This window comes from Eucyclogobius newberryi, unplaced genomic scaffold (assembly GCF_026437365.1).
Source record: "Eucyclogobius newberryi isolate DKJ021-1_F unplaced genomic scaffold, fEucNew1.0.hap1 SCAF_4, whole genome shotgun sequence".
Taxonomy (NCBI): Eukaryota; Metazoa; Chordata; class Actinopteri; order Gobiiformes; family Gobiidae; genus Eucyclogobius; species Eucyclogobius newberryi.
Window position 1 is genome coordinate 5798044 of NW_027316056.1, and position 27880 is coordinate 5825923.

The following is a 27880-nucleotide window of genomic DNA, read 5'->3' on the forward strand; positions in this document are numbered from 1 at the left end:
CACCCAGACAAGACCACGCTGACCCCGCCCCTTTAACATGCTGACCCCGCCCCTTTAACACGCTGACCCCGCCCCTTTAACACGTGACGACACCCACTGTACATTAACCATCACAACATCGCACGCGGCGGCCACAGCTTAAACAGTTCAGATAAAGCCAGTGATCTTACCGGCTTCACTTCAATGTTCATATATACACGGCTCCGCGCAGCTCGACACGAACGAGGCGCTCCCGTCTCACACGTACGAGGCGCTCCCGTCTCACACGTACGAGGCGCTCCCGTCTCACACGTACGAGGCGCTCCCGTCTCACACTTACGAGGCGCTCCCGTCTCACACGTACGAGGCGCTCCCGTCTCACACGTACGAGGCGCTCCCGTCTCACACGTACGAGGTGCTCCCGTCTCACACGTACGAGGCGCTCCCGTCTCACACGTACGAGGCGCTCCCGTCTCACACGAGGCGCTCCTGTCTCACACGTACGAGGCGCTCCCGTCTCACACGTACGAGGCGCTCCCGTCTCACACGTACGAGGCGCTCCCGTCTCACACGTACGAGGCGCTCCTTTCTCACACGTACGAGGCGCTCCTGTCTCACACGTACGAGGCGCTCCTGTCTCACACGAGGCGCTCCTGTCTCACACATAACGAGGCGCTCCCGTCTCACACGTACGAGGCGCTCCTGTCTCTCACACGTACGAGGCGCTCCCGTCTCACACGTACGAGGCGCTCCCGTCTAACACGTACGAGGCGCTCCCGTCTCACACGAGGCGCTCCTGTCTCACACGTACGAGGCGCTCACACGTACGAGGCGCTCCCGTCTCACACGTACGAGGCGCTCCCGTCTCACACGTACGAGGCGCTCCCGTCTCACACGTACGAGGCGCTCCTGTCTCTCACACGTACGAGGCGCTCCCGTCTCACACGTACGAGGCGCTCCCGTCTCACACGTACGAGGCGCTCCCGTCTCTCACACGTACGAGGCGCTCCCGTCTCACACGAGGCGCTCCTGTCTCACACGTACGAGGCGCTCCCGTCTCACACGTACGAGGCGCTCCCGTCTCACACGTACGAGGCGCTCCCGTCTCACACGTACGAGGCGCTCCTGTCTCTCACACGTACGAGGCGCTCCCGTCTCACACGTACGAGACGCTCCCGTCTCACACGTACGAGGCGCTCCCGTCTCTCACACGTACGAGGCCCGTCTCTCACGTACGAGGCGCTCCCGTCTCACACGTACGAGGCGCTCCTGTCTCACACGAGGTGCTCCTGTCTCACACGAGGTGCTCCTGTCTCACACGAGGCGCTCCTGTCTCACACGTATGAGGCGCTCCTGTCTCACACGAGGCGCTCCTGTCTCACACGTACGAGGCGCTCCTGTCTCACACGAGGTGCTCCTGTCTCACACGAAGCGCTCCTGTCTCACACGTACGAGGCGCTCCTGTCTCACACGAGGCGCTCCCGTCTCACACGTACGAGGCGCTCCCGTCTCACACGTACGAGGCGCTCCCGTCTCACACGTACGAGGCGCTCCTGTCTCTCACACGTACGAGGCGCTCCCGTCTCACACGTACGAGGCGCTCCCGTCTCACACGTACGAGGCGCTCCCGTCTCTCACACGTACGAGGCCCGTCTCTCACGTACGAGGCGCTCCCGTCTCACACGTACGAGGCGCTCCTGTCTCACACGAGGTGCTCCTGTCTCACACGAGGCGCTCCTGTCTCACACGTACGAGGCGCTCCTGTCTCACACGAGGCGCTCCTGTCTCACACGTACGAGGCGCTCCTGTCTCACACGAGGTGCTCCTGTCTCACACGAGGCGCTCCTGTCTCACACGTACGAGGCGCTCCTGTCTCACACGAGGCGCTCCCGTCTCACCCGTACGAGGCGCTCCCGTCTCACACGTACGAGGCGCTCCCGTCTCACACGTACGAGGCGCTCCTGTCTCACACGAGGTGCTCCTGTCTCACACGAGGCGCTCCTGTCTCACACGTACGAGGCGCTCCTGTCTCACACGAGGCGCTCCCGTCTCACACGTACGAGGCGCTCCCGTCTCACACGTACGAGGCGCTCCTTTCTCACACGTACGAGGCGCTCCCGTCTCACACGTACGAGGCGCTCCCGTCTCACACGTACGAGGCGCTCCTGTCTCACACGAGGTGCTCCTGTCTCACACGAGGCGCTCCTGTCTCACACGTACGAGGCGCTCCTGTCTCACACGAGGCGCTCCTGTCTCACACGTACGAGGCGCTCCTGTCTCACACGAGGTGCTCCTGTCTCACACGAGGCGCTCCTGTCTCACACGTACGAGGCGCTCCTGTCTCACACGAGGCGCTCCCGTCTCACACGTACGAGGCGCTCCCGTCTCACACGTACGAGGCGCTCCCGTCTCACACGTACGAGGCGCTCCCGTCTCTCACATCTTTAAACTTATTTCGCCAGCTTCAACTTATGCCCTTCTGCCCGGAAGACGCGTGCGTCGCTAATTAGGGTCCGTGTGCTCCATTGACAGCGGCGCATGGCAGTGTTTACGTGTTTTCCAGCGCGAATTTCACGATCAATGGAAAGTTTAAGATGGTCTAGATTCTAGAACAAAAAGGATATAGTATGTGAGTGCTATATTTTATGAGTCCAGAACCAAATCACCGGGGTTTCGGTTTGTTTGGAACTGAACCGAAACGTTTTTACAAGTCCAGATCCGGTACCCACCCCCTATCACTGCTGTAGGTAAAAACAGGAATTTTCTGAGCACTGGAGCGTCAGTTGTAGAACAAAACAGGATTGACTCAAACGGGCAGGAATAAACTTTGATAAACTCATGATGAGGGGACACGGTAGCAGAATACGTCTCCTTAAATCTTAACACCCACCTAGTCCGACACTTTTTTCTGTCCATAACAAAACACGGGCTCCGGATGCAATATGGCGCTTTGTAGGGATATCCCGATCCGATCACGTGATCGGGAATTGGGCCCGATCACGTGGTTTCAGACTCGATCGAAATCGCATGAATGGATCGCGACATTTTAAAAACTCTAGTTTTATAAACTATAAACTTTAGTTTTGTTTTACGCAGTGCGACCCTGCATGTCACAGCAGAGCTCATCAAACAGATTAAGGGGAAAATGCTCAATAACTGTGGCATCGACAAGCAACGGGTTGATGTAATTTTGCGTGACAACGCTGCTAATATGAAGAAAACCATGGGTGAGACGACGTGCGGTTTGGGCGAGGGCGTCATCACCATCCCGGAGCACAGACACGGGGGAGCGCAGTGCGGGCTGATAGTGCAGCGTGTTAGACACCGTGGCCACAGCGAGGATCAGAACTCTGGCCCCTGACTTACTCTGGACTCCACGTTCAGACGGATTTCATCAAGAAAAACATTTTATTATTTAAGCCAGAAAAGTATTAAGAGTGCAGTTCTGAAATGTCTTACTTTATGACACTGTTGCACTTTCATTTAATACACACTTTGTTTATTTGTTTACATGCTGCTGGGTATATGCTAAGTTGAGCTGCTGTTTTTATTTAATTCAAATTTTGCACTATTATTTCTTATTCAAGCTGCCTCAAAGAAAGGTGCACTGTTAAAGTGTTAAGAAATACAATAAAAACTGGGGACAACCTGTTTATGTTGCATTTGTGCATTTTTTCAATGTGTTATGAAAGTATCGGATCGGGACTCGGTATCGGCAGATACTCAAAATCAGATGACTCGTCCCTAGCGCTGGGTATGTGTGTTTTCCTCACACTTTCAGATACAGAATGACCATCCACAAGTTTGTCCGTTCATGGCTTCGTCTGCAGCCCTATACATAAACCAAGCGTCACCTTCTGGCGCATGCAATTCATATTTTAGCTGTGCTAGCATGCTAAGGAAGTGACATAGTACTTTTTGATGGTCATACGTTTTTAACGGGTTAACCCGTTGATGTCATTGATGAAGTAGTATCCATATCAAAGCAGTAGTTTTGTTTAAGTTTTAGGACTTGGAAAAGTGAAAAAAAACTTTCTTTCACTCAATGACTTCCAACAGATCAGTTCTGCAAAACAAACCCTCATTTTCAGTACGTTTGCTTGAATTATTTGCATTGATCCTTCATTATTAAACGTCCCGCTGTGAAGCTCCAGGAGACACTTTCAACCTGCTCCGACTCCGACTCAGAGAAGAAACAGGAAGCTCAAACGGCACATTGGTTTAAAAGGTCTTTTCTTAAGTTAGAGATTTTCTTTTTTTTTTTAACCATATGGTTTTGGAAAAATATGTAATTGCCATGTATCTGAGTTCCACTTTTACTATTGTTGTCACTTCTACTGCTGCTACTTCTACTTGTACAGAGAGAAGATGTACATGTACAAACTCATTTTATGTAGAACTAGGGAAGAATATTTTTCTGAAATAATACTTTGTTGAAATTGGTAACTGTGTCTCAAACCACATGCCCCTGACCTGTGGGATGCCCCAAGGGTCAATCCTGGGACTCACTCTCCTGGATTCACTCTGTCACTGCATCCAACAGATCAGTGTGTGGATGCAAAACAACTTTCAGAAATCATCGTCTTTGTCACAGAAACAAAGAGAAAGTGTTAGCGGTCACCTCCAAGGTCTCGCTCTAAAACCTACAAACCAAGTTAGAAATCTGGGGGTAATAATCAAATCAATGACATCAGCTTTTATCTAAAAAACTGTAAAACTTTGACAAAATCTAAACCAGATTTGGAGAGACTTATCCATTTGTTTGTCTCCAGTAGATTAGACTGTAACCGCCTGCTCACTGGTCTCTCCAAACGAGCTGTAAAACAGCTGCAGTTCATCCAGAACGCTGCTGCTCGGGTCCTGACTAGAACCAGGAAGTACCATCACATTAGTCCTGACTAGAAGCAGGATGTACCATCACATTAGTCCTGACTAGAACCAGGAAGTACCATCACATTAGTCCTGACTAGAAGCAGGAAGTACCATCACATTAGTCCTGACTAGAAGCAGGAAGTACCATCACATTAGTCCTGACTAGAAGCAGGAAGTACCATCACATTAGTCCTGACTAGAAGCAGGAAGTACCATCACATTAGTCCTGACTAGAACCAGAAAGTACCATCACATTAGTCCTGACTAGAACCAGGAAGTACCATCACATTAGTCCTGACTAGAACCAGGAAGTACCATCACATTAGTCCTGACTAGAACCAGGAAGTATCATCACATTAGTCCTGACTAGAACCAGGAAGTACCATCACATTAGTCCTGACTAGAACCAGGAAGTACCATCACATTAGTCCTGTTCTCAGGTCTCTGCACTGGCTCCCTGTGGCTCAGAGAATAGACTTTAAAGCAGCTCTGCTGGTGTACAAGTCTCTCCATGGCCTAGCACCAAAGTACATCTCAGACATGTTAGTGCCATATGAACCATCTCAGACTCTGAGGACCTCAGGGACCGGCCTCCTGCTGGTGCCAGAGTCAGGACTAAACATGGATCGGCCTCCTGCTGGTGCCAGAGTCAGGACTAAACATGGACCGGCCTCCTGCTGGTGCCAGAGTCAGGACTAAACATGGACCGGCCTCCTGCTGGTGCCAGAGTCAGGAATAAACATGGACCGGCCTCCTGCTGGTGCCAGAGTCTGGACTAAACATGGACCGGCTAAACATGGACCGGCCTCCTGCTGGTGCCAGAGTCAGGACTAAATATGGACCGGCCTCCTGCTGGTGCCAGAGTCAGGACTAAACATGAACCGGCCTCCTGCTGGTGCCCAGAGTCAGGACTGAACATGGACCGGCCTCCTGCTGGTGTCAGAGTCAGGACTAAACATGGACCGTCCTCCTGCTGGTGCCAGAGTCAGGACTAAACATGGACCGGCCTCCTGCTGGTGCCAGAGTCAGGACTAAACATGGACCGGCCTCCTGCTGGTGCCAGAGTCAGGACTAATCATGGACCGGCCTCCTGCTGGTGTCAGAGTCAGGACTAAACATGGACCGGCCTCCTGCTGGTGCCAGAGTCAGGACTAAACATGGACCGGCCTCCTGCTGGTGCCAGAGTCAGGACTAAACATGGACCGGCCTCCTGCTGGTGCCAGAGTCAGGACTAAACATGGACCGGCCTCCTGCTGGTGCCAGAGTCAGGACTAAACATGGACCGGCCTCCTGCTGGTACCAGAGTCAGGACTAAACATGGACCGGCCTCCTGCTGGTGCCAGAGTCAGGACTAAACATGGACCTGCCTCCTGCTGGTGCCAGAGTCAGGACTAAACATGGACCGGCCTCCTGCTGGTGCCCAGAGTCAGGACTAAACATGGACCGGCCTCCTGCTGGTGCCAGAGTCAGGACTAAACATGGACCGTCCTCCTGCTGGTGCCAGAGTCAGGACTAAACATGGACCGGCCTCCTGCTGGTGCCAGAGTCAGGACTAAACATGGACCGGCCTCCTGCTGGTGCCAGAGTCAGGACTAATCATGGACCGGCCTCCTGCTGGTGTCAGAGTCAGGACTAAACATGGACCGGCCTCCTGCTGGTGCCAGAGTCAGGACTAAACATGGACCGGCCTCCTGCTGGTGCCAGAGTCAGGACTAAACATGGACCGGCCTCCTGCTGGTGCCAGAGTCAGGACTAAACATGGACCGGCCTCCTGCTGGTGCCAGAGTCAGGACTAAACATGGACCGGCCTCCTGCTGGTACCAGAGTCAGGACTAAACATGGACCGGCCTCCTGCTGGTGCCAGAGTCAGGACTAAACATGGACCTGCCTCCTGCTGGTGCCAGAGTCAGGACTAAACATGGACCGGCCTCCTGCTGGTGCCCAGAGTCAGGACTAAACATGGACCGGCCTCCTGCTGGTGCCAGAGTCAGGACTAAACATGGACCGGCCTCCTGCTGGTGCCCAGAGTCAGGACTAAACATGGACCGGCCTCCTGCTGGTGCCAGAGTCAGTACTAAACATGGACCGGCCTCCTGCTGGTGCTAGAGTCAGTACTAAACATGGACCGGCCTCCTGCTGGTGCCAGAGTCAGGACTAAACATGGACCGGCCTCCTGCTGGTGCCAGAGTCAGGACTAAACATGGACCGGCCTCCTGCTGGTGCCAGAGTCAGGACTAAACATGGACCGGCCTCCTGCTGGTGCCAGAGTCAGGACTAAACATGGACCGGCCTCCTGCTGGTGCCAGAGTCAGGACTAAACATGGACCGGCCTCCTGCTGGTGCCAGAGTCAGGACTAAACATGGACCGGCCTCCTGCTGGTGCCAGAGTCAGGAATAAACATGGACCGGCCTCCTGCTGGTGCCAGAGTCAGGACTAAACATGGACCGGCCTCCTGCTGGTGCCAGAGTCAGGAATAAACATGGACTGGCCTCCTGCTGGTGCCAGAGTCAGGACTAAACATTTTTCCTGTCTCAGAAGCACTGCCTTGTGTACAAAATGTGCTCTACAAATAAACTTGCTTTGCCTACTCCTATTTCTACCACTCGATACTTCCCAGTTTGCCAATACATTTCTGTGAATCGTTTTTTGTAAATGTGAAAAATCAGAGCTGTGGTGACCCGAGTCTCTATTTTCATCACTTTAGACTTGACTCGATGAAATGAACTAAGACTTGGGACTCATCTTGGAGCCCTGTGACGTGAGACTCGATACTTCTCAAATCTTCTCTATACGGTTCATATTAAGGCTTTAGAGCTTCATTTTACAGAAACAAACTGAGACAAACATTTGACATAATACCCAGAAGGACTTGAAACTCACAAATGTGCCTAGATAACTGCAGCCTTAGTCATTTTTCTTATTATGTTTGTGTGTCGCAGGATGGTGGAATACTCACTGGATTTACAGAACATCAACCTCACCGCCATCAGGACAGTGAGAGTACTGCGGCCGCTCAAAGCCATCAACAGAGTCCCAAGTAAGTTTTCTTCACGCTTTTTGAACCCTCCGTCATATGAAAGTGTGGAAAACTGTCCTGCGTTTGTCACTTCACCTGCTGAATCCATGTGAAAATAAGAGCTGCTGTCTTCTCACTTTTCCTCACTGTCACATGTCAGGACCAAATATGGGCATTTAGAGAGTTTCTTTGTAAATACAGCTGGATGTTGGCCAATTAGGCACAACTCTCAGGACGGAAATGTGGCGTCTTAACAATGCAACATGAACAGTACACAATACTTTATTCAAACTTTCAAACTCAATTTCTTATACTAAGGAATGGACTCAATTCTCTATACTGATTTCATCATGATAATAACAAATCTCTTTTGTCAAAACATGTCAAGGTCTTAGATGATTGGAGGCTTGTACTAGATCTGATAAAGATATAAAGCTGAGCAAGTATTTTTTTTAGTATTTTCGATACTTGTTATAGTAATGAATCCAGTGCAGAATTATTTTAGAGTCTGGTGGAAGTTATGAACATTTTTTTTTTCTTTTCTTAGAGTTTAGAGTTTATTAAACAGCCGACTTTAGTGTGAAATAGGGATGAGAGTGGGAAAGACATGTAGCAAACTGTTGGAGTGAGAATCAAACTGGTGACACTGTGGTCAGCTGCACATGGATGGTATCAGCTGCTGGTTGTTGCTCTGACACTGGCAGCAGAGATCTGGGCGTGGCCTGCAGCTTCTGATGTGTGGGAGAAGCTGTTTCCACAGTGATTTACAAACTGCAGGCTCACCTGAAAAACAGATGTTGCTTATGGTTAATTGTACTTTAATTGCTAATCATTAAGTATGAAAATCACCGAAATAATGTTTTACACTTACCAAGCTCCTTAACGGGCTTTACGTAGAGACGCCAAACTGAGGCCTTAGTCGGCCCGGCAGCATGATGGAATGTACTTCTGCATAGTTGTTGATGAAATCCACAACTGTGTGAATCACTTTATGGCTGATGAACCTGGCTTAATGTGTGGCTGTGAGCGCTTCTTCCACAACCGTGGTCTCGCTCCATTGTCCTCATAGTGTTTGATTATATCAGTCTTTGCCAATTCTGAAAAGGGAAACAAAGAAGGTTTAGGGTCATGCTAACAGTTTCATGAGAGTTTGTGATGCTTGCCTAGCTAGCCTTGTGGTCCTGGCAGACTTTCGCATCTCTGAAGTACGTCTGTTTTCCTCGATATGTCCAATGATCCGCATGTCTTGCCACTCTCTTTCTGCTGCTAGAGAATCGCTCCGTAGATTGCACTGTCTACAATAACACAGCCTGCTGCTGCAGTTCATATTGAAATTAGATAACACCCCCAAAAGTCCCGACAGAGAAGGCTGAAAACGACCTAACTTTCACGGCTTAATGTATGCATTCTGCAAAAAAACAAAAATCACTAATTTGGGGGAAAAAAGCTAAAACACTTTTTTTTCTGTTCCGTCTGCACCGACTTGTTGCTGGTTTTACCGCGGCGAGGCACATTGTGTCATGCACTAAGCCACAGAACGGCATGTGAATATTTGCTCAGAAAACAGTCTTGAATGAGGCCCAATGTGATTTTTATAAGATACAGAAATGATAAAGTGTCTACTTTTCCAAACCATGTTAGAAATGTCGATATTTGGTACCACCCACGATCCCTTTAATACTTGGATGTTTCCTTGCTTTATCATCTTGACACAAACTCTTAAAAACTTCAGAGGTCAAATTCGTCACTTTCCAAAGAGTTTCTAGTGGACCAGTATCAGAATCCTCATTTGTCTCATTACCGCAGGGCTTAGGCCGCTCAGAACCACTCATATCTCTGCAGTTCATCACCTCCCTGTGTTATTGTGTGAAATCCTCCAAACAGGCAGTGATTTGACTCTCTAAGTGCTCTCAAACTGCACTCAAACTCCTCTGCTGCTGCTGCTGCTCCGTCCTCACACCGTCCTCACACCGTCCTCACACCGTCCTCACACCGTCCTCACACCGTCGTGCCCCTTTCAAACATAATTGCTGGAAATCCCACTGGCCTGAGCCGCAGTGTGAATGATCCGGGCAAATGAATCAGAACCTGTGTGAAAATGAGTCTCTTTGCAGTTATGGCATAAGCAGAAGTCTTCTGATATGAATGTAGGTTTGAACGTATTTTTGTGTAGAGTTTGGTCACGGATTTGATTTACAGTATGTCGTTGTGTCCTTGGGCAAGACATTTTGTTGAATGCCTTGTGACTTCTTGTCCAATTTCTTTATTGTATTTTTATTTTTTCATGCTTTTTTCAGTTGTTATTATGATTATTATAAATATCATCAGCTCATAGGCCTGTCATGATAATTACCTTATCAAGTATATTCTTAAAACGGTGTTTTAATATGATTATGTGCCGTATCAAAGCATAAAGTAGCTTCAATGTTAGTGTTTATTGTGATATTTTATGTAGCAAAAAAAAGCACAGTTCCTCTCTTCAGTCAAAACGTAAAAAATACACAAAAAATGCATCAGTTTTCTTTTAATACAAAGTTCACAATCGTGTCAAATAGAAGTGTTTTCGGGCTCCACTGTTTCTAATGCTTCATTTGACTAATCCTCAAACAATATCATCAGTCAAAACATAAAAGAGAAACATAAAACATAAAAAAGGACATCACAACTCATGCCGTATTAACAAAAAAATAAAAAAAATAAAAAATAAAACCAGACGGAGTCCAAAGGAACCAAAAGCAGACCAGTGGAAGACCAAACTTTACTAGCGTTGTAATCGTTTCATCGCAACTAATCGATTATACAAATTGCTGTCAACTAATTAAGTGATTATATACTGGTAGTCATTAACTGGTCTATACACAGACTCCAAAACTTGAGCCGTGAGCTGAGAGGAAGAACAACATTTTCATCTGTGAATATTCAGGATGTCCTGCTTTATCTGGGTAAAAATCTCATTCACTGGCCTTTCACATTCTGATCAATTAATTGATTCATCGAAAGAATAATCCCTAAAGACTAGCAAAATAATTGTTAGTTGTTGCCCTAACGACTCATCTGCTAAACACTTTATTTTAATTCATTCATTTTAATATTTAGTCACTTTTCTGCATGTTCAACAACACATTCTGAGCATCCCAATGATTCACAACCATTTTCACACCTTTCAGATAAAGTAACAACTACTAGCACGCTAACAGAGCACCAGCTTTACTTCCTGGTTTGTGGCCAATATTTTTTAAATAATAATTACATGCAAAGAGCACACAGCGGTCTCATTTTGACCCTAAGAGCTGCTTTTAAACTGATCAACCACATGGACATAAATCTGAGACGGCCACTTAAAGTTCTAGTTTAGAGCATGTTTAGCTCCAATTTCATCCTAAGACCTTGAGTCCTGGTCCTTCTGTTTTAGAAGTGAAATATGCTCCGATTCACACTATTTTTCACACACTCGCTCATGCACCACACAGATAGAACTTCTAAAATAGATAGCTTCCTGTTTTAAAATAGTCTCGGCTCTGTTTAAATATGTAATCCATTTCTTCTCCTCTGCAGCTCGCCATGGTTACATAATAAATCAAAGAGTGCTTTTGGAGTCCAACAATAAATCAGGAAGTGTTTCTGTTCAATGGGCGAAGGACAGACAACCGAACGGCTCGCGGATCCACTCTGGGAACGCAATCGTAACGAAATCAAAAGGGGAGGAGAGATGCAGGGCAGGAATAAGGATGGATGAGGTGGAGAAATAGAAGGAGAGAGCGAGAAGAGGAGCGAGGAAGAGAGAAAAGAGGGACAGAGAAGTGTGTTTCAGATGAGGGGTCCATTACGATGATGGATACAACCAGAGAGACGAGTCCAGGGAGACAGAAGTGAGGACAGTCCACTTTATAGAGCCTTTCATGTAAACAAAGACACATTAAAGTCATTTAGGAATCTACTGTTTATCATTCCAGTCTCTTTCAGATCATTGACTTGTTCCTTTCTGAATGTGAAGCCATGAAAAGTGATCCACAGAAACTTCACAGCAGGAAAAAACAAAACAATATTGCATCATTTTAATTTACTGTTTAGCATCTTTATAAATGTGTTACTAACTTTCACCAGACTTGTAAACAGGCCTGATTAAATCTGAACAGTAAAAGTCTTTATAAATTCATTTGCGTTTTATGTTACATCACTTAAGATAAGAAACATCTACACGTGTTTGTTAAAGTCTGCGATGTGAGGCCAGTGTTGGTTTAGCTTTTGCAGCATTAGCTCCTTCTGTGCCACAAGTAGCTCTGTGCACCACGAATTCATGTGGTTTTAATTAAATATGTAAAAGAAACAAATCATTGAGGCAATAAAATAACAGTAATTTTTTTAGGTTTCACTGGACAAATTCTTTATCCACAAATCATACTTTTTATGAAGTTCAAATAAAATGTTAGGGCTATAAATGTTCCTGATTAAGGTCTGCTGAGAGAAAAAACATTGTACACAGCATATTTGATCAAGAGTGAGACAGCGTGAAGGAGTGGTTCCTGTCTTGAAGCTAAATACATGTTTCTCCCACGCACCAGCTCCACCCCAAGGCTAGAACATTTCCCCATCCCTGTTTTAATAGAGACGCAAACTAACTGACACTTCTACACCAGGAATTCAAACTGGCTTTACTTTGTTTGTATTAAAGAGTTAAAATAATTAACATTTAGATCTGATGTTAGTTTATAAAAGCAAAGAAAAGTGAGACCAGAGTGAGACTAAAGTGAGACGAGAGTGAGACCAAAGTTGGACTAAAGTCAGACCAGAGTTAGACTAATGTGAGACCAGAGTGAGATCAAAGTGACACTAAAGTGAGACTAAAGTTAGACCAGAGTGAGATCAGAGTGAGATCAAAGTGAGACTAAAGTGATACTAATGTGAGACCAAAATGAGACCAGAGTGAGATCAGAGTGAGATCAGAGTGAGATCAATGTGAGACCAGAGTGAGACTAAAGTGAGACCGGAGTGACTTCAAAGTGAGACTAAAGTGAGACCAAAGTGACACTAAAGTGAGACTAAAGTGAGACCAGATTGAGATCAAACTGAGACTAAAGTGAGACCAGAGTGAGACTAAAGTGAGACCAAAGTGAGACTAAAGTGAGACCGGAGTGACTTCAAAGTGAGACTAAAGTGAGACCAAAGTGAGACCGGAGTGACTTCAAAGTGAGACTAAAGTGAGACCAAAGTGACACTAAAGTGAGACTAAAGTGAGACCAGATTGAGATCAAACTGAGACTAAAGTGAGACCAGAGTGAGACTAAAGTGAGACCAAAGTGAGACTAAAGTGAGACCGGAGTGACTTCAAAGTGAGACTAAAGTGAGACCAAAGTGAGACTAAAGTGAGACCAAAGTGACACTAAAGTGAGACTAAAGTGAGACCAGATTGAGATCAAACTGAGACTAAAGTGAGACCAGAGTGAGACTACAGCGAGACCAGAGTGAGACTAAAGTGAGACTAAAGTTAGACCGGAGTGAGACCGGAGTGAGACCGGAGTGAGACTAAAGTGAGACTAAAGTGAGACCGGAGTGAGACCAGAGTGAGACTAAAGTGAGACTAAAGTGAGACTAAAGTGAGATCAAAGTGAGACTAAAGTGAGACTAAAGTGAGACCGGAGTGAGACCAGAGTGAGACTAAAGTGAGACTAAAGTGAGACTAAAGTGAGACTAAAGTGAGACTACAGCGAGACCAGAGTGAGACTAAAGTGAGACTAAAGTGAGACCGGAGTGAGACCAGAGTGAGACTAAAGTGAGACTAAAGTGAGACTACAGCGAGACCAGAGTGAGACTAAAGTGAGACTAAAGTGAGACCGGAGTGAGACCAGAGTGAGACTAAAGTGAGACTAAAGTGAGACTAAAGTGAGACTACAGCGAGACCAGAGTGAGACTAAAGTGAGACTAAAGTGAGACCGGAGTGAGACCGGAGTGAGACCGGAGTGAGACCAGAGTGAGACTAAAGTGAGATCAAAGTGAGACTAAAGTGAGACTAAAGTGAGACCAGAGTGAGACCAAAGTGAGACTAAAGTGAGACTAAAGTGAGACCAGAGTGAGACTAAAGTGAGACCAGAGTGAGACTAAAGTGAGACCAAAGTGAGACTAAAGTGAGACTAAAGTGAGACCAAAGTGAGACTAAAGTGAGACTAAAGTGAGACCAGAGTGAGACCAAAGTGAGACTAAAGTGAGACTAAAGTGAGACTAAAGTGAGACTAAAGTGAGACCAAAGTGAGACTAAAGTGAGACTAAAGTGAGACTAAAGTGAGACTAAAGTGAGACCAGAGTGAGACCAAAGTGAGACTAAAGTGAGACTAAAGTGAGACTAAAGTGAGACTAAAGTGAGACCAAAGTGAGACTAAAGTGAGACTAAAGTGAGACCAGAGTGAGACTAAAGTGAGACCAGAGTGAGACTAAAGTGAGACCAAAGTGAGACTAAAGTGAGACTAAAGTGAGACCAAAGTGAGACTAAAGTGAGACTAAAGTGAGACCAGAGTGAGACCAAAGTGAGACTAAAGTGAGACTAAAGTGAGACTAAAGTGAGACTAAAGTGAGACCAAAGTGAGACTAAAGTGAGACTAAAGTGAGACTAAAGTGAGACTAAAGTGAGACCAGAGTGAGACCAAAGTGAGACTAAAGTGAGACTAAAGTGAGACTAAAGTGAGACTAAAGTGAGACCAAAGTGAGACTAAAGTGAGACTAAAGTGAGACCAGAGTGAGACTAAAGTGAGACCAGAGTGAGACTAAAGTGAGACCAAAGTGAGACTAAAGTGAGACTAAAGTGAGACCAAAGTGAGACTAAAGTGAGACCAAAGTGACACTAAAGTGAGACTAAAGTGAGACCAAAGTGAGACTAAAGTGAGACCGGAGTGACTTCAAAGTGAGACTAAAGTGAGACCAAAGTGAGACTAAAGTGAGACCAAAGTGACACTAAAGTGAGACTAAAGTGAGACCAGATTGAGATCAAACTGAGACTAAAGTGAGACCAGAGTGAGACTACAGCGAGACCAGAGTGAGACTAAAGTGAGACTAAAGTTAGACCGGAGTGAGACCAGAGTGAGACTAAAGTGAGACTAAAGTGAGACTGGAGTGAGACCAGAGTGAGACTAAAGTGAGACTAAAGTGAGACTAAAGTGAGACTACAGCGAGACCAGAGTGAGACTAAAGTGAGACTAAAGTGAGACCGGAGTGAGACCAGAGTGAGACTAAAGTGAGACTAAAGTGAGACTACAGCGAGACCAGAGTGAGACTAAAGTGAGACTAAAGTGAGACCGGAGTGAGACCAGAGTGAGACTAAAGTGAGACTAAAGTGAGACTAAAGTGAGACTACAGCGAGACCAGAGTGAGACTAAAGTGAGACTAAAGTGAGACCGGAGTGAGACCGGAGTGAGACCAGAGTGAGACTAAAGTGAGATCAAAGTGAGACTAAAGTGAGACCAGAGTGAGATCAAAGTGAGACTAAAGTGAGACTAAAGTGAGACCAGAGTGAGACTAAAGTGAGACCAGAGTGAGACTAAAGTGAGACCAAAGTGAGACTAAAGTGAGACTAAAGTGAGACCAAAGTGAGACTAAAGTGAGACTAAAGTGAGACCAGAGTGAGACCAAAGTGAGACTAAAGTGAGACTAAAGTGAGACTAAAGTGAGACTAAAGTGAGACCAAAGTGAGACTAAAGTGAGACTAAAGTGAGACCAGAGTGAGACTAAAGTGAGACCAGAGTGAGACTAAAGTGAGACCAAAGTGAGACTAAAGTGAGACTAAAGTGAGACCAAAGTGAGACTAAAGTGAGACCAAAGTGACACTAAAGTGAGACTAAAGTGAGACCAAAGTGAGACTAAAGTGAGACCGGAGTGACTTCAAAGTGAGACTAAAGTGAGACCAAAGTGAGACTAAAGTGAGACCAAAGTGACACTAAAGTGAGACTAAAGTGAGACCAGATTGAGATCAAACTGAGACTAAAGTGAGACCAGAGTGAGACTACAGCGAGACCAGAGTGAGACTAAAGTGAGACTAAAGTTAGACCGGAGTGAGACCAGAGTGAGACTAAAGTGAGACTAAAGTGAGACTACAGCGAGACCAGAGTGAGACTAAAGTGAGACTAAAGTTAGACCAGAGTGAGACCAGAGTGAGACTAAAGTGAGACTAAAGTGAGACCGGAGTGAGACCAGAGTGAGACTAAAGTGAGACTAAAGTGAGACTAAAGTGAGATCAAAGTGAGACTAAAGTGAGACTAAAGTGAGACCGGAGTGAGACCAGAGTGAGACTAAAGTGAGACTAAAGTGAGACTAAAGTGAGACTAAAGTGAGACTACAGCGAGACCAGAGTGAGACTAAAGTGAGACTAAAGTGAGACCGGAGTGAGACCAGAGTGAGACTAAAGTGAGACTAAAGTGAGACTACAGCGAGACCAGAGTGAGACTAAAGTGAGACTAAAGTGAGACCGGAGTGAGACCAGAGTGAGACCAGAGTGAGACTAAAGTGAGACTAAAGTGAGACTACAGCGAGACCAGAGTGAGACTAAAGTGAGACTAAAGTGAGACCGGAGTGAGACCGGAGTGAGACCAGAGTGAGACTAAAGTGAGATCAAAGTGAGACTAAAGTGAGACCAGAGTGAGATCAAAGTGAGACTAAAGTGAGACTAAAGTGAGACCAGAGTGAGACCAAAGTGAGACTAAAGTGAGACTAAAGTGAGACCAGAGTGAGACTAAAGTGAGACCAGAGTGAGACTAAAGTGAGACCAAAGTGAGACTAAAGTGAGACTAAAGTGAGACCAAAGTGAGACTAAAGTGAGACTAAAGTGAGACCAGAGTGAGACCAAAGTGAGACTAAAGTGAGACTAAAGTGAGACTAAAGTGAGACTAAAGTGAGACCAAAGTGAGACTAAAGTGAGACTAAAGTGAGACCAGAGTGAGACTAAAGTGAGACCAGAGTGAGACTAAAGTGAGACCAAAGTGAGACTAAAGTGAGACTAAAGTGAGACCAAAGTGAGACTAAAGTGAGACCAAAGTGACACTAAAGTGAGACTAAAGTGAGACCAAAGTGAGACTAAAGTGAGACCAGAGTGAGACTACAGCGAGACCAGAGTGAGACTAAAGTGAGACTAAAGTTAGACCGGAGTGAGACCAGAGTGAGACTAAAGTGAGACTAAAGTGAGACTGGAGTGAGACCAGAGTGAGACTAAAGTGAGACTAAAGTGAGACTAAAGTGAGACTACAGCGAGACCAGAGTGAGACTAAAGTGAGACTAAAGTGAGACCGGAGTGAGACCAGAGTGAGACTAAAGTGAGACTAAAGTGAGACTACAGCGAGACCAGAGTGAGACTAAAGTGAGACTAAAGTGAGACCGGAGTGAGACCAGAGTGAGACTAAAGTGAGACTAAAGTGAGACTAAAGTGAGACTACAGCGAGACCAGAGTGAGACTAAAGTGAGACTAAAGTGAGACCGGAGTGAGACCGGAGTGAGACCAGAGTGAGACTAAAGTGAGATCAAAGTGAGACTAAAGTGAGACCAGAGTGAGATCAAAGTGAGACTAAAGTGAGACTAAAGTGAGACCAGAGTGAGACTAAAGTGAGACCAGAGTGAGACTAAAGTGAGACCAAAGTGAGACTAAAGTGAGACTAAAGTGAGACCAAAGTGAGACTAAAGTGAGACTAAAGTGAGACCAGAGTGAGACCAAAGTGAGACTAAAGTGAGACTAAAGTGAGACTAAAGTGAGACTAAAGTGAGACCAAAGTGAGACTAAAGTGAGACTAAAGTGAGACCAGAGTGAGACTAAAGTGAGACCAGAGTGAGACTAAAGTGAGACCAAAGTGAGACTAAAGTGAGACTAAAGTGAGACCAAAGTGAGACTAAAGTGAGACCAAAGTGACACTAAAGTGAGACTAAAGTGAGACCAAAGTGAGACTAAAGTGAGACCGGAGTGACTTCAAAGTGAGACTAAAGTGAGACCAAAGTGAGACTAAAGTGAGACCAAAGTGACACTAAAGTGAGACTAAAGTGAGACCAGATTGAGATCAAACTGAGACTAAAGTGAGACCAGAGTGAGACTACAGCGAGACCAGAGTGAGACTAAAGTGAGACTAAAGTTAGACCGGAGTGAGACCAGAGTGAGACTAAAGTGAGACTAAAGTGAGACTACAGCGAGACCAGAGTGAGACTAAAGTGAGACTAAAGTTAGACCAGAGTGAGACCAGAGTGAGACTAAAGTGAGACTAAAGTGAGACCGGAGTGAGACCAGAGTGAGACTAAAGTGAGACTAAAGTGAGACTAAAGTGAGATCAAAGTGAGACTAAAGTGAGACTAAAGTGAGACCGGAGTGAGACCAGAGTGAGACTAAAGTGAGACTAAAGTGAGACTAAAGTGAGACTAAAGTGAGACTACAGCGAGACCAGAGTGAGACTAAAGTGAGACTAAAGTGAGACCGGAGTGAGACCAGAGTGAGACTAAAGTGAGACTAAAGTGAGACTACAGCGAGACCAGAGTGAGACTAAAGTGAGACTAAAGTGAGACCGGAGTGAGACCAGAGTGAGACCAGAGTGAGACTAAAGTGAGACTAAAGTGAGACTACAGCGAGACCAGAGTGAGACTAAAGTGAGACTAAAGTGAGACCGGAGTGAGACCGGAGTGAGACCAGAGTGAGACTAAAGTGAGATCAAAGTGAGACTAAAGTGAGACCAGAGTGAGATCAAAGTGAGACTAAAGTGAGACTAAAGTGAGACCAGAGTGAGACCAAAGTGAGACTAAAGTGAGACTAAAGTGAGACCAGAGTGAGACTAAAGTGAGACCAGAGTGAGACTAAAGTGAGACCAAAGTGAGACTAAAGTGAGACTAAAGTGAGACCAAAGTGAGACTAAAGTGAGACTAAAGTGAGACCAGAGTGAGACCAAAGTGAGACTAAAGTGAGACTAAAGTGAGACTAAAGTGAGACTAAAGTGAGACCAAAGTGAGACTAAAGTGAGACTAAAGTGAGACCAGAGTGAGACTAAAGTGAGACCAGAGTGAGACTAAAGTGAGACCAAAGTGAGACTAAAGTGAGACTAAAGTGAGACCAAAGTGAGACTAAAGTGAGACTAAAGTGAGACCAGAGTGAGACCAAAGTGAGACTAAAGTGAGACTAAAGTGAGACCAGATTGAGACTAAAGTGAGACCAAAGTGAGACTAAAGTGAGACTAAAGTGAGACCAAAGTGAGACTAAAGTGAGACCAAAGTGAGACTAAAGTGAGACTAAAGTGAGACCAGAGTGAGACCAAAGTGAGACTAAAGTGAGACCAAAGTGAGACTAAAGTGAGACCAAAGTGAGACTAAAGTGAGACTAAAGTGAGACCAAAGTGAGACTAAAGTGAGACTAAAGTGAGATCAGAGTGAGACTAAAGTGAGACCAGAGTGAGACTAAAGTGAGACCAGAGTGAGACTAAAGTGAGACTAAAGTGAGACTAAAGTGAGACCAGAGTGAGACCAAAGTGAGACTAAAGTGAGACCAAAGTGAGACTAAAGTGAGACTAAAGTGAGATCAGAGTGAGACTAAAGTGAGACCAGAGTGAGACTAAAGTGAGACCAGAGTGAGACTAAAGTGAGACTAAAGTGAGACCGGAGTGAGACCAAAGTGAGACTAAAGTGAGACTAAAGTGAGACTAAAGTGAGATCAGAGTGAGATCAATGTGAGACCAGAGTGAGACTAAAGTGAGTCCGGAGTGAGATCAAAGTGAGACTAAAGTGAGACTAAAGTGAGACTAAAGTGAGACTAAAGTGAGACTAAAGTGAGACTAAAGTGAGACCAGATACAGTATAAGATGTCTCCAGACCTGGGTTTATGTTGAGTTTAACTGTGTTTATTCTGCATCATAGTCATACTTCTTAATGTTGTTGTTTGTTAATTGCATTTTTAATTAGTTTGTTTGTAATTTGCATAATTTATTTGAAGTTGTGTCTGACTTTGCAAACGCTCTCGCTGGGATTCAGATTACATCTCATTCTCATTGATTATTTATTATTATTTAGCTTTAACAATGTTAGGCAAACTTCACTTCACAAATTAAAGTCAATAATGAAATAAAAGCAGGATTAACATGATTTAATCATTCACAAAAGAGCTGAGCATAATATCAAAATGTAAGATTTAGTCATATCTGTAATACGACATTATAAGAATCAATTTTGCGATTTCTATTGTGAAAAATGGCACTAATAAAATGTTTGCATGATTTAGGTTATACAATTGTGACGGAGCCAATCTGTCTTTAACGCTTATTTACTGAGCAGCACTTTCCAACACACACTCATTCACTCCCCGCACTCCTCCGTCACTAATCCGCCCATGGTGCACACTTGCGCGCATTGGGTTCATTCTAAGCATACGCGCCAGTTTTTACCTGTTTTGTCGTAAAGCCGCGCTCCGCCGATGCGTCGCGTTGGGTCGAAACCGAGCCAGGACTTCCTGGAAGTTTAAATGGGAGCTGTTCGCGCCGTGGTGCTGACCATGTGACACCGGGTATTTTATGTGTTTATATTGCTTTATTTTGAACATGTGTATATAATTAATGATGTCTTAAGTTGTAGGAAGAGGCCACAACAGTTTATTGTCATTTTATTTGGAATTTGAATTATCTAGTTATTTTGCTCAGTGGGAGGGGCAAGTGAGGAATAAAGGCGAGCCGCTCTTGGCTGTGGGAGGAGTCTGTCTCCAACAACAGAGAAGGAAACAGTGTGAGAGAGAGAGTCAAAGAGAGCGAGAGAGAAAGAGAGAGTTAAAGTTGAACTCATATTAGGAACTCTGTAAATTGATGTATTTTGGATTCTTGGACATTTTTCTTGGATATTTTTGCACTTCGGTTTTGGCACAATAAATCCACCTGAGCACTTGAAATCTGACTTTGCCATTGTTTTGGAAGAGAGCCCCGCTACAAAAATACATTCAGCTTTTTTGATTTTTAAAAAATAAAAGAAGGAAAAACATGTATTCATTTTCTTATTTCACAGAGACAACATTTTAATTCTCTCAAAAGGAACCAAATTGTTCAAATCCTTATATTTGACGTATAAACTATTTCTTATGGATGTTTGAATTCCATTTTCCGTAAATGCTACAGTTTTTCTCTGGGTTCAGACGTGTGCGTGACAGAGATGTGACATGTAATTCACCACAGGCCACACGGGTCACAGGCCACACGGGTCACAGGCCACACGGGTCACACAGGGGTCACAGGCCACACGGGTCACAGGCCACACGGGCCACACAGGCCACACGGGTCACAGGCCACACGGGTCACAGGCCACACGGGTCACACAGGGGTCACAGGCCACACGGGTCACAGGCCACACGGGCCACACAGGCCACACGGGCCACACAGGCCACACGGGCCACAGGCCACACGGGCCACACAGGCCACACAGGCCACACAGGCCACACGGGTCACAGGCCTCACGGGTCACAGGCCACACGGGTCGTCTGGAAGGGGAAATATGTGTTTGTCCAGGCAATTACGTGCCCAGAAATATTCCATGTTGTAATTTTGACCGCGAAATTCCAATGATTCCAGGGTTTGTGTTCAGACGCTGAGAGGCTCATCCACGGTCCGGCTCGGCTTGTTGAATGCCCGTTCAATTGCCAACAAAGCGTTTTCCTTGAATGAACTTTTTACAAGACAAAACCTTGATTTCATGTGTCTTACGGAGACATGGCAGAGAGAGGGTGAGTTTATTCATCTAAATGAACTCTGCCCACCTGGCTGCTCCGTTTCTGCGATGCCTCGCCCTGGTCGACGTGGAGGAGGTCTGGCTGTCCTGTCCCAGGACCGTTACATGTGTAAAGTCATCGACTCACACACTTTCACTTCCTTTGAATCACAGATGATTAAGGTTGGTTCTTCAAGTCCTTTTTACTGTGTTTTAGTCTACCGGCCCCCTGGTCCTGCTGCTGTCTTTTTAAAGGACTTTAGTGACTTTTTATCTTCTATTATAAAGCTGGAAAATGTTTTAATTCTTGGGGATTTTAACATTTGGGTTGATGGCTCATCATGCCCTGCAAAGGATCTTTTAACCTTGACTGAAACATTTAACTTTGAGCAGCATGTCTCAGGTCCCACTCACCAAAAGGGACACACTTTAGACCTGGTGTTTTCACTTTAGACCTGGTGTTTTCACTTTAGACCTGGTGTTTTCACTTTAGACCTGGTGTTTTCACTTTAGACCTGGTGTTTTCACTTTAGACCTGGTGTTTTCACTTTAGACCTGGTGTTTTCACTTTAGACCTGGTGTTTTCACTTTAGACCTGGTGTTTTCACTTTAGACCTGGTGTTTTCACTTTAGACCTGGTGTTTTCACTTTAGACCTGGTGTTTTCACTTTAGACCTGGTGTTTTCACTTTAGACCTGGTGTTTTCACTTTAGACCTGGTGTTTTCACTTTAGACCTGGTGTTTTCACTTGGCCTGAGTGTTGTAACCTCTGTGTGGAGGACGTCCATATGAGCGATCATAGCTGTGTTTTATTTGAATTGAACCTTTCTCCTGAGCCGGTGCCCTCAAACATCAGGTCTCAGAGGCGCATTATCACAGCAAATACAGCCGTCCAATTTTCTGCTGTATTTGATCCTCATTTGTTTATGAATTGTCTTGATGTGGACAGTTTAATTAATTCCTTTAATAGCCAATGTTTATCCATTTTAGATCAGGTGGCACCTGTAAAATCCACTTTGTCATCACAGAAAAAAGCTTGTCCTTGGATAAATGAAGATATCCTAAACCTAAAGAGACTATGTCGGAAAACTGAGCGTCTGTGGAAAACCTCTAGTCTTGAGGTCCATAGGTCACACCTCAGAGATCTTGTATCATCTTACAATGAAATGATGGAAAGTTCCAGATCTGATTACTTCTGCCAGCTAATAACATCCAACAAGAAAAACCCCAAAGTGTTGTTTGACACTATAAATTCTATTGTTTGTCCTTCAGCTGCAGTGACTCCTGTTACCTGCAAAGCTGACAGCAATGAATTCATCAGGTTCTTTATCGATAAGATCAAGATGATCAAAGACCAAATCCCACTCCCATTGTCTGATAAACCTGTTTCTGTGGAGCCTGTTTCCCAAAACTGGTCTTCTTTTAAGCCTGTCACTCTAGAAGACATCTCAGCTCTGGTGACCAAGATGAAACCCTCCTCTTGTACATCAGATGCCCTTCCCTGCAGGCTCTTCCTCAAAGTGTTTGATGTTATTGGCCCCTGGGGGACCAAAATGGTAAATCTCTCTCTTTCTACTGGTGTGTTTCCTGGTCCATTTAAACATGCCATAGTTGAGCCTTTACTGAAAAAAACAAACTTGGACCCGACAGACCCCAAAAGTTTCAGACCCATATCAAAGCTCCCGTTCATGTCCAAGATCCTAGAGAAGGTGGTCTCTGAACAATTGTCAGATTTCCTTGATCAGTCAAACATTCACGACTCTTTTCAATCTGGTTTCCTCAAACATCATTCTACGGAAACCGCATTGCTCAAAGTGTCCAGTGACATTATGATGTCTGCTGATTCTGGAAAATGCACTGTTTTAGTTCTGTTGGATCTGTCTGCAGCCTTCGACACTGTCGACCATCATATCCTGTTAAACAGACTGAGGGACCTGATTGGACTATCGGGGTCAGTTCTTCATTGGTTTTCCTCATATTTATCCGGTCGGCGCTTTAGTGTTGCTGCAAACCAAATAATGTCCGACTCAGCTGATCTGTTGTGTGGAGTTCCTCAGGGCTCCGTCTTGGGCCCCGTCCTATTTCTGCTTTATATAATTCCCCTGGGAATGATCATTAAAGAGTTTAGTGATGTGTCCTATCACCTGTTCGCTGACGATATTCAGCTCTATTGCTCTTTTAAACCTTCTGAGATCCAGAAGCTGAAATCCTTGGTCAGTTGTTTAGTGCAAATAAAACAATGGCTGAGTCAAAACTCTGCAGCTAAATGCTGACAAAACAGAAACTCTGATTATTGCCCCTGATGATGCCATTCCAGGGATAAACCAGTACTTGGGTGTTTTAGGTCAGACTGCTAAACCAAGTCTTAGAAACTTGGGTGTTGTCTTTGACAAAGACATGTCTTTAGAGCACCACTCTAAGCTGTTGACGAGGAACTGTTTCTTTCAGTTGAGGAAAATCTCTAAGCTCAGGAAAATGGTGTCTCAAAATGACCTGGAACTTATAATTCATGCCTTTGTGTCTTCACGTTTAGACTATTGTATTAGTTTGTTTTCCTGTCTTAACAAGAAGAAACTCTCTCGTCTGCAGCTGGTCCAGAACTCTGCAGTGAGGATCTTGACCCGCACAAATAGAAGGGCCCACATTTCACCCTCAAAGCCCTTCACTGGAGCCGGTCTCCTACCGGATACAGTTTAAAATTCTTGTTTTAACTTTTAGAGCTTTAAATGGTCAGGTCCCATCGTACATCGGCGATCTGATTAATCCGTACGCTCCCTCTCGCTCACAAAGGTCCTTGGATCAGAAACTGTTGGTTCCTCGCACCCGTTTTGGGACCAGAGGAGACAGATCCTTCCAGGCTGTTCCAGACTCTGGAACCATCTTCCGTTCTCCCTACGGTCACTGGACTCAGTTACTGCTTTTAAGGCTCAGCTTAAAACCTTTTTATTCAGTCAAGCCTTTTAAATGCACTTGTTTTACAGACTGATTTTACTGTATATTGTTGTATATGTATTGTTCACTGTAAGTTTTTTTGTGTTTTTATTGTTTTATTCTGTGTTTTGTGAAGCACTTTGTGACCTCTGTCTGTGAAAGGTGCTATAGAAATAAATTTACTCACTTACTCATGCGACGTTCACTGTCACGTTTAGAGGCGGAAAATACAGAGTTCCACGGTCAAAGTTTCCCTTTCTTTTTCTCAATTCACTGACTTTTTAATACATTTTGATTTATTTTATCAATATTTAGCTAATTCCCATTAGAGAATAAATGGAGGTGGAAATGTAGTCCCTCTTGTATGATTCCAAAAAGGCTGCATTAGGCGGATAAATACAAGGAATATATATTTTTGTCTAGATGATCCCAAATTATAGTGTAAAAAACAAAGTAATCTCAATAATTTCATTTTACAACCAGTTTATGGATAAAAGTGAATTGTTGTGGGTGATCAAAATCCTCTTTCCAATTACAAAGTGTGTTCAGCTTCACTGCTGCAGCGGCTTTAAACTCCCATTTCACTCACGTTTATTAGTTTGGACAAATAGAAAAGGCAATTCTCGTCCGTATTAAAGCGCTTGAGCCTCGTGCAGCAGACCAACCTTTGTCTGAGTAACAAAACCAGGGCTAAAGACTCACAGCTCTCACAGACTAAACTCTAATGGTGAGTTTCATATTTTAGTAACGATGAATAAATCACATTCAAACAGCAGAGAATGGCCTTTAGCCTCCTAATAACCACTGTCAAAAACATGACGTTTCACTTTTTATTCACACCGAAATGATTCAAAGTCTTATTTAAAAAAAATATATATATATATATTGAAATCTATTTTAGTTGATTTTAATAAACTTTTATCCAAAATCCCAATCCACCAAAATGCAGGGAAAACATTCATTCAAACGAATAATTTTTGGTCCAGTTAAATAACTAAATAATTCACAAAGAATTGTTACTATCCTGTAAAACAATCAGTGTTTGTCACTGTGAAATATTTGGGACTTTATACTACTCACTTCTGTCTCTTTTTTGACATTTTTCATAGTTTTTCATTACAGAAAATGTAATAATTTGCATATTTTCAAAGCAAACATTGCATTGTCGGTGTAATCCCTCATTCGTCCAGGCGTCTACTATCAAACATTGCATTATTATAATTGTGTATGTATGTATGTATTGTGTATGTATGCAATATGTCCTGTGTCTGCTTCATCATCAGCTTCTCTCCTCAAACAGATTTGTGCTTTAGTTCTTTCCTTTTGCCTTTTAATGAATGAAACTGTGTTTTTCTGCTTTGTTGATTTTCACATTCAAGTCCTGTTATTCTTCCATCAGGTTCAACGCTTTGGAGGGAAGCAATTCTCATTCTTTTCATCTCCTAATCGCATCTCACACTTGTTTTAAACCTGCTAAATGAGATTTTTTTTTTCTCTTTTAGAATTTTCTTTTGCGTTTTCTAAATAATTATCGGTTTGTATCGGGGGCTTTAGAAGTCTCACAGGCCGTTCTCCGCGGCTCACGCTCGTTTGAAGTGAGGAAAGTTTGAACAAAAAGTACTAATTACAGTTTTTCAAGAGATTAATGTTTGGATCTGATGAAGTCAACAGAACTTAGTGTGGACTGAACTGAGGGTTAAATGAATGTTTTATTACTTCCATTCCGTGTCATTCAACTAACGTAAAAACTGGGCAAGAATAATTAAGAATAATTACCATTTTGTCCGTATAATCACTGTGTCACTAGCTCATTACATTAGCATGTTTCCCACACATTTGTAAATTAAACATTTCAAAGACTCGACTGCAGCTCGATGAGTTTTTATGACTTTCAACATGTTTTTCTTTGTTTTCAGCGTTAATCTTCACTTACTTTACTTTGAGTCTTTTCTTTTACTGTCCAGTAGACAGATTATACAGGAAGTTACCAAAATAAAAGTGTTACCTTATAATACAATGTAAATGTGTTAAATTGAACTTCCCACCTAAAAAACTATAATCGCATAATTGAAATGTATAACCTATTTATCATTTTTCATGAATTAGATGCAAAAACATAAAATGAATCAGCTCGTACTTTTACTTTATACTATTACTCAAGGGGAAGTAAAATACTAACCATGTCAAATGATCATTTATATTTTAAAATGAAACTTTTTTAAACATTATCAACCAAAGCTTCTAGAAAGAGAACATTTACAGATAAAGTGTATTATTGACATAAAACATACAGTTTTGATATTCTGTTTTAACAATGTCATATATGTCTCGATTGTCCAAAGAACACTTATTAACAACATGATTACGGTAGTTTTTTTGTATCGTCGACTCGTCAAACTTGGACTATTGATTGTTGCAACTCTAAAGGTGAAATCATCATAAATATACTATTACTACTACTAACTACTACTATACTACTAACATAAGAATTAAAGGACAAATATGATGTATTGAGTGACTTTTCTTAAAACTAAAGAAACAACAATTGACTTCATGTCACTCTGTCTTTTCCCACACTAAGAACTCACCTGTGGCTCCATCTGCTGGCAGCAGAGGGATTTACATAGAAGGAAACAAACAAAAGCTAGCCTCCCTCCGACATGCTAATGTGAAGACTCAGAAATGCTCAGAACGACTCTGGTGATGATTCCTGGAGCTGCAGAATAATAATATATATATATATATACGTAATATATATGTATCAGAACATGCATATCACAACATGCATATCACAACATGAATATCACAACATGAATATCACAACATGAATATCACAACATGAATATCACAACATGAATATCACAACATGAATATCACAACATGAATATCACAACATGAATATCACAACATGAATATCACAACATTAAACAGAATTCATCAAACTGTGAACAAAGCTGAACTGTCACTGGACAAAACACAAACATCAGCTTTAAGTCTGATTATTTACATCTGAGAAATATCCACCACCTCCTCCCTCCTCCCTCACCACTCACACCGCCTCCTCCCCCTCCTCCCTCACACCACCTACTCCCCTCCCTCACCCCTCACACCGCCTCCTCCCTCACACCACCTCCTCCCTCACCACTCACACCGCCTCCTCCCTCACCCCTCACACCGCCTCCTCCCCCTCCTCCCTCGCACCACCTACTCCCCTCCCTCACCCCTCACACCGCCTCCTCCCTCACCACTCACACCGCCTCCTCCCTCACCCCTCACACCGCCTCCTCCCCCTCCTCCCTCACACCACCTACTCCCCTCCCTCACCCCTCACACCGCCTCCTCCCTCACACCACCTCCTCCCTCACCCCTCACACCACCTCCTCCCTCACACCACCTCCTCC

The 27880-nt window shown here is 44.4% G+C and overlaps 1 protein-coding gene across 1 annotated transcript in view; it reads left to right on the forward strand.

Annotated features, from left to right (window-relative positions):
• The window catches only part of LOC140377342 (voltage-dependent T-type calcium channel subunit alpha-1I-like), a 302547-nt gene that overhangs the window by 51217 nt on the left and 223450 nt on the right, over positions 1-27880 (forward strand). Inside the window, exon 3 of the mRNA XM_072462718.1 lies at positions 7792-7889. Coding sequence (XP_072318819.1) covers positions 7792-7889 — 98 coding nt within the window. The remainder of the gene's footprint in view (positions 1-7791; positions 7890-27880) is intronic.